Raw genomic sequence first — 13,932 nt, 5'->3', positions numbered from 1 at the left:
GCTGATTCGTATCTCTATTACAAACTATGGGACAAGGTTCAATAAGATCATATGCAAATTCTCCACTATAAATAATAATTTACCGCAATGTCTTCATCAGAGACAAATCGTTTAACCATGTTTCCTAGAGAGAACCAGAATGTCAGGACACGAGTCCTGAACCCAAACGCACGTTTAGGTGCAATAGCCCAAGTCACTTCGGAGATTTAAAGTCATAAGGGGTATTCAGCTCATTCAATTAAGAAACTTAATCATCTGCCAGCTATTTGTTGAGTTAGGTGAGACTTTGCCAAGGCCCCTGGCCAACCACGTGAGAGCAGAGCAGACCGAGCATTTCACAGACCTCCCTCAAGTTGCTGGATAAAGGGTGCTGGAGGGCAGGAACTGGGAGAGCAATATTGACAGAGCAGTCACTGATCATCACTTAAAATAGTATATATATATATATTTTTAAATCCATCTCAGGTCCCATCTAGTCAGTGAGATTTGAACAGGGATGACGAGGTGCTGAAATCCCCTGGGATTACAGTTTCTGCAGGAGGGATTATATGGATTGAATGGTATTTGGAAAGGACGTCTGATGCCTTTTCCAGTGCTTTCTTCTGATCCTGTCTCTCCTTACTGGGAGTCTGTTTCTCTCTGTGTGTGTGTGTGTGTGTGTGTGTGTGTGTGTGTGTGTGTGTGTGTGTGTGTGTGTGTGTGTGTGTGTGTGTGTGTGTGTGTGTGTGTGTGTGTGTGTGTGTGTGTGTGTGTGTGTGTGTGTGTGTCTGTGTGTGTGTCTGTGTCTGTGTCTGTGTGTGTCTGTGCGTTTCCGGTGCTTACTCTGTCTCTCTGTCTGTTGTTTGAGGGAGCAGTCTCTATGACTGTGTTAAATTAAAGGGAGGATTCTTTAACTGTGTCTGTTGTTGTTTCAGGGGAGAGGTCTGTGAACGTGTCTGTTGTTGTTTCAGGGAGTGGTCTGTGAACGTGTCTGTTGTTGTTTCAGGGAGAGGTCTGTGAACGTGTCTGTTGTTGTTTCAGGGAGAGGTCTGTGAACGTGTCTGTTGTTGTTTCAGGGAGAGGTCTGTGAACGTGTCTGTTGTTGTTTCAGGGAGTGGTCTGTGAACGTGTCTGTTGTTGTTTCAGGGAGAGGTCTGTGAACGTGTCTGTTGCTGTTTCAGGGAGAGGTCTGTGAACGTGTCTGTTGTTGTTTCAGGGAGAGGTCTGTGAACGTGTCTGTTGTTGTTTCAGGGAGAGGTCTGTGAACGTGTCTGTTGCTGTTTCAGGGAGAGGTCTGTGAACGTGTCTGTTGTTGTTTCAGGGAGAGGTCTGTGAACGTGTCTGTTGCTGTTTCAGGGAGAGGTCTGTGAACGTGTCTGTTGTTGTTTCAGGGAGAGGTCTGTGAACGTGTCTGTTGTTGTTTCAGGGAGAGGTCTGTGAACGTGTCGGAGCCAGAGACCCTCCAGATGACTGTCAGTAACCTGAAGCCAGAGGAGACCTACTCCTTCAGAGTGGTGGCCTACAACGACAACGGCCCTGGGGAGAGATCCGAGACACTCAAACTCACCACGCAGCCTGAGTGTAAGCCTAGTTGAGCCCTGCTCAGTATTCTCACCCGGAGCAGAAATACAGCCTCGTCCCACATAGGCTCCAAGTATAAGTCATACTGTCAAAACTTCACATAGCCAGAGCATTGCCCAGTTCATCGTCAAAACACAAACCAAATCAAATTGTATTGGTCACATACACATATTTAACAGATGTTATTTGTCACATACACATATTTGTCAGATGTTATTGTGGGTGTAGTGAAATGCTTGTGTTCCTTAGCACCAACAGTGCAGTAGTATCTAACAATTCACAACAATGCACACAAATCTAAAAGTTAAATAATGGAATTAATAAATATATAAATATTAGGATAAGCAATGTCGTAGTCGGGAGTATAAATGTATATATACACTATCCGTTAAAAGTTTGGACACACCGACTCATTCCAGGGTTTTTCTTTATTTTTACTATTTTCTACATTGTAAAATAATAGTGAAGACATTAAAACTATTAAATAACACATATGGAATCATGTAGTAACCAAAAAAGTGTTAAACAAATAAAAATACATTTTAGATTTGAGATTCTTCAAATAGCCACCCTTTGCCTTGATGACAGCTTTTTGCGCACACTTGGCATTCTCTCAACCAGCTTCACCTGGAATGCCACCTGGCTGCTTTTCCTTCACTCTGCGGTCTGACTCAGATCAAACCATCTCAATTGGGTTGAGGTAGTGGGATTGTGGAGGTTTCACAACTAATTCATACAGGACAAAACCCAACCAGAGGTGAAGGTGAAGGACCCACCGCTCCGACAACACCAGTAATGACCTGGTTTTCCAATGCAGGAGGTGAACACCAAGTAATCTGTGCAGTTTCACTGCAGCTCAATCCCCCCGCTCTACCAGTATAAAGTTTTGCGCCTATTCCATCGAGACCGTTTTGGTTGTTTTGCTCTCTTACGACACCCACATGCTTTACGACGGTCATCTGAACCTACTGTCTTGGACGTCCACATTTTTTTAAAGAGGTCTTCTCACAAAACCGACTGTCCAGACCGAACCGTTGGAGCTACAAACCAATATCTACAGAGCATACTTTAGCGAACATTCGTTCGTTCGGTTGTTTTGCTCGACGAGGCACAAAAGCTTCATGGGAGTCGTCTGAAGGTAACCCAGTACCGGGCTGAAGGTAACCCAGTACCGGGCTGAAGGTAACCCAGTACCGAGCTGTAAAAACGGGACCAAACAATGGGTCAAACATTATATCTGGGATTCTTGAGGTCAATTTGCAGTCTACAAATGATTTGTAATTATGTTCCGTCCCTCCGTCTCCCCCCGCCCCCTCGTCCCCCGCCCCCCTGTCCCCCCCGGCCATCCGCTCAAGCAAAAATGGCGGCTGAAACTAGTTGATGATCCCTGGTCTAGACCTGCAGGGTAGAAGGGAGAGCACGGTAACATGACATTCCTCATCTGCTGCTCCAAATACAGTGTCACACTAGTACACCAGTAGTCTCACACACACACACACACACAGCTACACACACACCGCAATGTACCAGTACACTCTCACAAAATAATCTCTATCTTTACTCCATGATTCTGAGCAGAGATCAGCTATAGATTACTCTATATGAGGAGAAGAGTAAAACCCTGCCGAACCAAAGACGGATTTGCCAGCGGATTTGGGGTGTTTTTAGGGCACATGGAGTGTAATTTAATTCTTTCACTCTCTTTCTTTGTCCCTTGTCTATCCCACTTTCTTTTTGTTTCTTTCTCTGCCCGGTCTGAAGCAGCAGTATACAAGGTGGTATTACAGCGCGTGGAAGCTGATTCCCAATCTCCCCTGATCCTTCCTTAGCTCTCCTCTCACTGGGGCCTCATCTATCCAGCCTGCCAGATTACATTGTTCTATAAGACCTTGTGGAGGTGGAAAACATACCATTAAAATATCTGCAGCTCCTCTTTTTAAATCGCGCTTTCCTATTGAACCCATTTAATATGGCACGAACACCTTTAAAGGTCCCCAACTGAAGACAACTGAAGCTGTTTTTTTTTAAATTATTAGCATTATCTCAATATCAAATTGTTTCTGGGTAATCATTAAAGACCCAGTGCAGTCAAAAACGTTGATTCACCTGTGTTTTATATATATTTAAACGCCATGACTCTGGAATAATACTGGGATATTCTGAAAATTATGTTAATGCCTTTTAACTGTAAAAACTGTTTGAATTAGTTAATTGACCAATAAGGAAGAGAGTTCCATACCTCACTACCAATAATAGTACATGTCCCCCCACTCAGACCACTCCCAGACAGTCCTAGAGGAATTATTGCTTGAAAAATTGTTCTTTGTTATTAAGAAGCTGTTTTTGTTTATTTTTGACCATTTTAATTGAAAACAATCACAGTGAAGGTACTTAATTGCTACCCAGATATGATTTGATTTTGAGATCAAAATGGCTGCATTGGACCTTTAAGTAACTTAATGTCATTGTTTTCAGTTTAAATAGTCAAAAATAAACAGGAAATAGCTTTGGGTGTGTGTGTGTGTGTGTGTGTGTGTGTGTGTGTGTGTGTGTGTGTGTGTGTTTCTGATCCGTTCATGTGTTCCTGTCCCAGCAGTGCATGTCCCCGGGCCAGTGGAGAACCTCCAGGTAGAGTCCATCTCTCCCACCTCCATCCAGGCCTCCTGGGACGTCCCGACCTACGCCAACGGGCCCCTGCTGGGGTACAGACTGCTCTGGACCGAGACACCCTCTGGGAAGGAACAGGTACATGGCTCTCATGGTCCAATCAACATCAGCCCACCTGACACAGCGGACCCACACATATATAATCACATGAATAGACAGTCTATACCCATATATATAATCATATGAATAGACAGTATATAGCCATATACATGAATAGACAGTATATAGCCATATATATAATCATATAAATTAACAGTCTATAGCCATATACATGAATAGACAGTCTATACCCATATATATAATCATATGAATAGACAGTATATAGCCATATACATGAATAGACAGTATATAGCCATATATATAATCATATAAATTAACAGTCTATAGCCATATACATGAATAGACAGTCTATACCCATATATATAATCATATGAATTAACAGTCTATAGCCATATATACAATCATATGAATTAACAGTCTATAGCCATATATACAATCATATGAATTAACAGTCTATAGCCATATATACAATCATATGAATTAACAGTCTATAGCCATATATACAATTATATGAATTAACAGTCTATAGCCATATATACAATCATATGAATTAACAGTCTATAGCCATATATACAATTATATGAATTAACAGTCTATAGCCATATGCATGAATAGACAGTCTATACCCATATATATAATCATATTAATTAACAGTCTATAGCCATATGCATGAATAGACAGTCTATAGCCATATATACAATCATATGAATTAACAGTCTATAGCCATATATATAACCATATGAATTAACAGTCTACACCCATATATATAACCATATGAATTAACAGTCTATAGCCATATATATAACCATATGAATTAACAGTCTATAGCCATATGCATGAATAGACAGTCTATAGCCATATATACAATCATATGAATTAACAGTCTATAGCCATATATATAACCATATGAATTAACAGTCTACACCCATATATATAACCATATGAATTAACAGTCTATAGCCATATATATAATCATATGAATTAACAGTCTATAGCCATATATACAATCATATGAATTAACAGTCTATAGCCATATATACAATCATATGAATTAACAGGCTATAGCCATATACATGAATAGACAGTCTATAGCCATATACATGAATAGACAGTCTATAGCCATATATATAATCATATTAATTAACAGTCTATAGCCATATACATGAATAGACAGTCTATAGCCATATACATGAATAGACAGTCTATAGCCATATATATAATCATATGAATTAACAGTCTATAGCCATATATACAATCATATGAATTAACAGTCTATAGCCATATACATGAATAGACAGTCTATACCCATATATATAATCATATGAATTAACAGTCTATAGCCATATACATGAATAGACAGTCTATAGCCATATATATATAATCATATAAATTAACAGTCTATAGCCATATACATGAATAGACAGTCTATAGCCATATATACAATCATATAAATTAACAGTCTATAGCCATATACATGAATAGACAGTCTATAGCCATATATATAATCATATGAATTAACAGTCTATAGCCATATACATGAATAGACAGTCTATAGCCATATATATAATCATATAAATTAACAGTCTATAGACATATACATGAATAGACAGTCTATAGCCATATATACAATCATATAAATTAACAGTCTATAGCCATATACATGAATAGACAGTCTATAGCCATATACATGAATAGACAGTCTATAGCCATATACATAAATTAACAGTCTACAGCCATATATATAACCATATGAATGAACAGTCTACAGCCATATATATAACCATATGAATGAACAGTCTACAGCCATATATATAACCATATGAATTAACAGTCTACAGCCATATATATAACCATATGAATGAACAGTCTACAGCCATATATATAACCATATGAATGAACAGTCTACAGCCATATATATAACCATATGAATTAACAGTCTACAGCCATATATATAACCATATGAATTAACAGTCTACAGCCATATACATGAATAGACAGTCTATACCCATATATATAATCATATGAATTAACAGTCTACAGCCATATATATAACCATATGAATGAACAGTCTACAGCCATATATATAACCATATGAATGAACAGTCTACAGCTCTGGGTCACATTCGTTTTCTGAAAACAGTCATTAGCAGCTTGAATTGAATCTCAAAAGGGTTAGGGTTATATACAGTATAACTATAATCTCAGTAGGGTTACGGTTAGGGTTATATACAGTATAACTATAATCTCAATAGGGTTAGAGTTATATACAGTATAACTATAATCTCGTTAGGGTTAGCGTTATATAGAGTATAACTACAATCTCAGTAGGGTTAGGGTTATATACAGTATAACTATAATCTCAATAGGGTTAGGGTTATATACAGTATAACTATAATCTCAGTAGGGTTAGGGTTAGGGTTATATACAGTATAACTATAATCTCAATAGGGTTAGGGTTATATACAGTATAACTATAATCTCGTTAGGGTTAGGGTTATATACAGTATAACTACAATCTCAGTAGGGTTAGGGTTATATACAGTATAACTATAATCTCAATAGGGTTAGGGTTAGGGTTATATACAGTATAACTATAATCTCAATAGGGTTAGGGTTATATACAGTATAACTATAATCTCAATAGGGTTAGGGTTATATACAGTATAACTATAATCTCAGTAGGGTTAGGGTTATATACAGTATAACTATAATCTCAATAGGGTTAGGGTTATATACAGTATAACTATAATCTCAGTAGGGTTAGGGTTATATACAGTATAACTATAATCTCAATAGGGTTAGGGTTATACAAAGTATAACTATAATCTCAGTAGGGTTAGGGTTAGGGTTATATACAGTATAACTATAATCTCAATAGGGTTAGGGTTATATACAGTATAACTATAATCTCAATAGGGTTAGGGTTATATACAGTATAACTATAATCTCAGTAGGGTTAGGGTTATATACAGTATAACTATAATCTCAATAGGGTTAGGGTTATACAAAGTATAACTATAATCTCAGTAGGGTTAGGGTTAGGGTTATATACAGTATAACTATAATCTCAATAGGGTTAGGGTTATATACAGTATAACTATAATCTCAATAGGGTTAGGGTTATATACAGTATAACTATAATCTCAATAGGGTTAGGGTTATATACAGTATAACTATAATCTCAATAGGGTTAGGGTTAGGGTTATATACAGTATAACTATAATCTCAATAGGGTTAGGGTTAGGGTTATATACAGTATAACTATAATCTCAATAGGGTTAGGGTTAGGGTTATATACAGTATAACTATAATCTCAATAGGGTTAGGGTTAGGGTTATATACAGTATAACTATAATCTCAATAGGGTTAGGGTTATATACAGTATAACTACAATCTCAGTAGGGTTAGGGTTAGGGTTATATACAGTATAACTATAATCTCAATAGGGTTAGGGTTAGGGTTATATACAGTATAACTATAATCTCAATAGGGTTAGGGTTATATACAGTATAACTATAATCTCAATAGGGTTAGGGTTATATACAGTATAACTATAATCTCAGTAGGGTTAGGGTTATATACAGTATAACTACAATCTCAGTAGGGTTAGGGTTATATACAGTATAACTATAATCTCAGTAGGGTTAGGGTTATATACAGTATAACTATAATCTCAATAGGGTTAGGGTTATATACAGTATAAATATAATCTCAATAGGGTTAGGGTTATATACAGTATAACTATAATCTCAATAGGGTTAGGGTTAGGGTTATATACAGTATAACTATAATCTCAATAGGGTTAGGGTTATACAAAGTATAACTATAATCTCAGTAGGGTTAGGGTTAGGGTTATATACAGTATAACTATAATCTCAATAGGGTTAGGGTTATATACAGTATAACTATAATCTCAATAGGGTTAGGGTTATATACAGTATAACTATAATCTCAGTAGGGTTAGGGTTAGGGTTATATACAGTATAACTATAATCTCAATAGGGTTAGGTTTATATACAGTATAACTATAATCTCAATAGGGTTAGGGTTATATACAGTATAACTATAATCTCAATAGGTTTAGGGTTATACAAAGTATAACTATAATCTCAGTAGGGTTAGGGTTATATACAGTATAACTATAATCTCAATAGGGTTAGGGTTATATACAGTATAACTATAATCTCAGTAGGGTTAGGGTTATATACAGTATAACTATAATCTCAATAGGGTTAGGGTTATATACAGTAGAACTACAATCTCAATAGGGTTAGGGTTATATACAGTATAACTATAATCTCAATAGGGTTAGGGTTATATACAGTATAACTATAATCTCAGTAGGGTTAGGGTTATATACAGTATAACTATAATCTCAATAGGGTTAGGGTTATACAAAGTATAACTATAATCTCAGTAGGGTTAGGGTTATATACAGTATAACTATAATCTCAATAGGGTTAGGGTTATACAAAGTATAACTATAATCTCAGTAGGGTTAGGGTTATATACAGTATAACTATAATCTCAGTAGGGTTAGGGTTATATACAGTATAACTATAATCTCAGTAGGGTTAGGGTTATATACAGTATAACTATAATCTCAGTAGGGTTAGGGTTATATACAGTATAACTATAATCTCAGTAGGGTTAGGGTTAGGGTTATATACAGTATAACTATAATCTCAATAGGGTTAGGGTTATATACAGTATAACTATAATCTCGTTAGGGTTAGGGTTATATACAGTATAACTATAATCTCAATAGGGTTAGGGTTATACAAAGTATAACTATAATCTCAGTAGGGTTAGGGTTAGGGTTATATACAGTATAACTATAATCTCAATAGGGTTAGGGTTATATACAGTATAACTATAATCTCAATAGGGTTAGGGTTATACAAAGTATAACTATAATCTCAATAGGGTTAGGGTTATACAAAGTATAACTATAATCTCAGTAGGGTTAGGGTTATATACAGTATAACTATAATCTCAGTAGGGTTAGGGTTATATACAGTATAACTATAATCTCAGTAGGGTTAGGGTTATATACAGTATAACTATAATCTCAGTAGGGTTAGGGTTATATACAGTATAACTATAATCTCAGTAGGGTTAGGGTTAGGGTTATATACAGTATAACTATAATCTCAATAGGGTTAGGGTTATATACAGTATAACTATAATCTCGTTAGGGTTAGGGTTATATACAGTATAACTATAATCTCAATAGGGTTAGGGTTATACAAAGTATAACTATAATCTCAGTAGGGTTAGGGTTAGGGTTATATACAGTATAACTATAATCTCAATAGGGTTAGGGTTATATACAGTATAACTATAATCTCAATAGGGTTAGGGTTATACAAAGTATAACTATAATCTCAGTAGGGTTAGGGTTATATACAGTATAACTATAATCTCAATAGGGTTAGGGTTATATACAGTATAACTATAATCTCAATAGGGTTAGGGTTAGGGTTATATACAGTATAACTATAATCTCAATAGGGTTAGGGTTATATACAGTATAACTATAATCTCAATAGGGTTAGGGTTAGGGTTATATACAGTATAACTATAATCTCAATAGGGTTAGGGTTATATACAGTATAACTATAATCTCAATAGGGTTAGGGTTATATACAGTATAACTATAATCTCAATAGGGTTAGGGTTATATACAGTATAACTATAATCTCAATAGGGTTAGGGTTATATACAGTATAACTATAATCTCAGTAGGGTTAGGGTTATATACAGTATAACTATAATCTCAATAGGGTTAGGGTTATATACAGTATAACTATAATCTCAATAGGGTTAGGGTTAGGGTTATATACAGTATAACTATAATCTCAATAGGGTTAGGGTTAGGGTTATATACAGTATAACTATAATCTCAGTAGGGTTAGGGTTAGGGTTATATACAGTATAACTATAATCTCAATAGGGTTAGGGTTATATACAGTATAACTATAATCTCAATAGGGTTAGGGTTATATACAGTATAACTATAATCTCAGTAGGGTTAGGGTTAGGGTTATATACAGTATAACTATAATCTCAATAGGGTTAGGGTTATATACAGTATAACTATAATCTCAGTAGGGTTAGGGTTATATACAGTATAACTATAATCTCAGTAGGGTTAGGGTTATATACAGTATAACTACAATCTCAATAGGGTTAGGGTTATATACAGTATAACTACAATCTCAGTAGGGTTAGGGTTATATACAGTATAACTATAATCTCAATAGGGTTAGGGTTAGGGTTATATACAGTATAACTATAATCTCAATAGGGTTAGGGTTATATACAGTATAACTACAATCTCAATAGGGTTAGGGTTATATACAGTATAACTATAATCTCAATAGGGTTAGGGTTATATACAGTATAACTACAATCTCAGTAGGGTTAGGGTTATACAAAGTATAACTATAATCTCAGTAGGGTTAGGGTTATATACAGTATAACTATAGTCTCAATAGGGTTAGGGTTATACAAAGTATAACTATAATCTCAGTAGGGTTAGGGTTATATACAGTATAACTATAATCTCGTTAGGGTTAGGGTTATATACAGTATAACTATAATCTCAATAGGGTTAGGGTTATACAAAGTATAACTATAATCTCAGTAGGGTTAGGGTTAGGGTTATATACAGTATAACTATAATCTCAATAGGGTTAGGGTTATACAAAGTATAACTATAATTTCAGTAGGGTTAGGGTTATATACAGTATAACTATAATCTCAATAGGGTTAGGGTTATACAAAGTATAAATATAATCTCAATAGGGTTAGGGTTATATACAGTATAACTATAATCTCAATAGGGTTAGGGTTAGGGTTATATACAGTATAACTATAATCTCAATAGGGTTAGGGTTATACAAAGTATAACTATAATCTCAGTAGGGTTAGGGTTAGGGTTATATACAGTATAACTATAATCTCAATAGGGTTAGGGTTATATACAGTATAACTATAATCTCAATAGGGTTAGGGTTATACAAAGTATAACTATAATCTCAGTAGGGTTAGGGTTAGGGTTATATACAGTATAACTATAATCTCAATAGGGTTAGGGTTATATACAGTATAACTATAATCTCAATAGGGTTAGGGTTATATACAGTATAACTATAATCTCAGTAGGGTTAGGGTTATATACAGTATAACTATAATCTCAATAGGGTTAGGGTTATATACAGTATAACTATAATCTCAATAGGGTTAGGGTTATATACAGTATAACTATAATCTCAATAGGGTTAGGGTTATACAAAGTATAACTATAATCTCAGTAGGGTTAGGGTTAGGGTTATATACAGTATAACTATAATCTCAATAGGGTTAGGGTTATATACAGTATAACTATAATCTCAATAGGGTTAGGGTTATATACAGTATAACTATAATCTCAATAGGGTTAGGGTTAGGGTTATATACAGTATAACTATAATCTCAATAGGGTTAGGGTTATATACAGTATAACTATAATCTCAATAGGGTTAGGGTTATATACAGTATAACTATAATCTCAATAGGGTTAGGGTTATATACAGTATAAATATAATCTCAATAGGGTTAGGGTTATACAAAGTATAACTATAATCTCAGTAGGGTTACGGTTAGGGTTATATACAGTATAACTATAATCTCAATAGGGTTATGGTTATATACAGTATAACTATAATCTCAGTAGGGTTAGGGTTATACAAAGTATAACTATAATCTCAGTAGGGTTAGGGTTAGGGTTATATACAGTATAACTATAATCTCAATAGGGTTAGGGTTATATACAGTATAACTATAATCTCAGTAGGGTTAGGGTTAGGGTTATATACAGTATAACTATAATCTCAATAGGGTTAGGGTTATATACAGTATAACTACAATCTCAATAGGGTTAGGGTTATATACAGTATAACTATAATCTCAATAGGGTTAGGGTTATATACAGTATAACTATAATCTCAGTAGGGTTAGGGTTATATACAGTATAACTATAATCTCAGTAGGGTTAGGGTTATATACAGTATAACTATAGTCTCAATAGGGTTAGGGTTATATACAGTATAACTACAATCTCAATAGGGTTAGGGTTATATACAGTATAACTATAATCTCAGTAGGGTTAGGGTTATATACAGTATAACTATAATCTCAGTAGGGTTAGGGTTAGGGTTATATACAGTATAACTATAATCTCAATAGGGTTAGGGTTATATACAGTATAACTATAATCTCAATAGGGTTAGGGTTATATACAGTATAACTACAATCTCAGTAGGGTTAGGGTTATATACAGTATAACTATAATCTCAATAGGGTTAGGGTTATATACAGTATAACTATAATCTCAATAGGGTTAGGGTTATACAAAGTATAACTATAATCTCAGTAGGGTTAGGGTTATATACAGTATAACTATAATCTCAGTAGGGTTAGGGTTAGGGTTATATACAGTATAACTATAATCTCAATAGGGTTAGGGTTATATACAGTATAACTATAATCTCAATAGGGTTAGGGTTATATACAGTATAACTATAATCTCGTTAGGGTTAGGGTTATATACAGTATAACTATAATCTCAATAGGGTTAGGGTTATACAAAGTATAACTATAATCTCAGTAGGGTTAGGGTTATATACAGTATAACTATAATCTCAATAGGGTTAGGGTTATATACAGTATAAATATAATCTCAATAGGGTTAGGGTTATATACAGTATAACTATAATCTCAATAGGGTTAGGGTTAGGGTTATATACAGTATAACTATAATCTCAATAGGGTTAGGGTTATACAAAGTATAACTATAATCTCAGTAGGGTTAGGGTTAGGGTTATATACAGTATAACTATAATCTCAATAGGGTTAGGGTTATATACAGTATAACTATAATCTCAATAGGGTTAGGGTTATATACAGTATAACTATAATCTCAGTAGGGTTAGGGTTATATACAGTATAACTATAATCTCAATAGGGTTAGGGTTATATACAGTATAACTATAATCTCAATAGGGTTAGGGTTATATACAGTATAACTATAATCTCAATAGTGTTAGGGTTATACAAAGTATAACTATAATCTCAGTAGGGTTAGGGTTAGGGTTATATACAGTATAACTATAATCTCAATAGGGTTAGGGTTATATACAGTATAACTATAATCTCAATAGGGTTAGGGTTATATACAGTATAACTATAATCTCAGTAGGGTTAGGGTTATATACAGTATAACTACAATCTCAATAGGGTTAGGGTTATATACAGTATAACTATAATCTCAATAGGGTTAGGGTTATATACAGTATAACTATAATCTCAATAGGGTTAGGGTTATATACAGTATAACTATAATCTCAATAGGGTTAGGGTTATATACAGTATAACTATAATGTCAATAGGGTTAGGGTTATATACAGTATAACTATAATCTCAGTAGGGTTAGGGTTATATACAGTATAACTATAATCTCAATAGGGTTAGGGTTATATACAGTATAACTATAATCTCAGTAGGTGATAAAAAAATAACAGACGTTTTGTGGGTTTTGGTGAGAGATGGGATTGGTGTGTTGCCTGTGAGTCTACCAAAATAGATCTACATTTCCTGTGT

At 34.6% G+C, this 13,932-nt stretch overlaps 1 protein-coding gene across 2 annotated transcripts in view; it reads left to right on the top strand.

Moving 5' to 3' along the window:
- LOC110513199 (netrin receptor DCC-like) overlaps positions 1-13,932 on the top strand; it is a 632,990-nt gene that overhangs the window by 382,471 nt on the left and 236,587 nt on the right. For both annotated transcript variants that reach the window (XM_036976622.1, XM_036976621.1), the window contains exons 9-10: positions 1,406-1,560; positions 4,157-4,305. In XM_036976622.1, coding sequence (XP_036832517.1) covers positions 1,406-1,560; positions 4,157-4,305 — 304 coding nt within the window. The remainder of the gene's footprint in view (positions 1-1,405; positions 1,561-4,156; positions 4,306-13,932) is intronic.

This window comes from Oncorhynchus mykiss, chromosome 5 (genome assembly GCF_013265735.2).
Source record: "Oncorhynchus mykiss isolate Arlee chromosome 5, USDA_OmykA_1.1, whole genome shotgun sequence".
NCBI classification, from domain to species: domain Eukaryota; kingdom Metazoa; phylum Chordata; class Actinopteri; order Salmoniformes; family Salmonidae; genus Oncorhynchus; species Oncorhynchus mykiss.
Note: the sequence above shows the minus strand (reverse complement) of the source record. Positions and strands in the feature narration are given on the sequence as shown.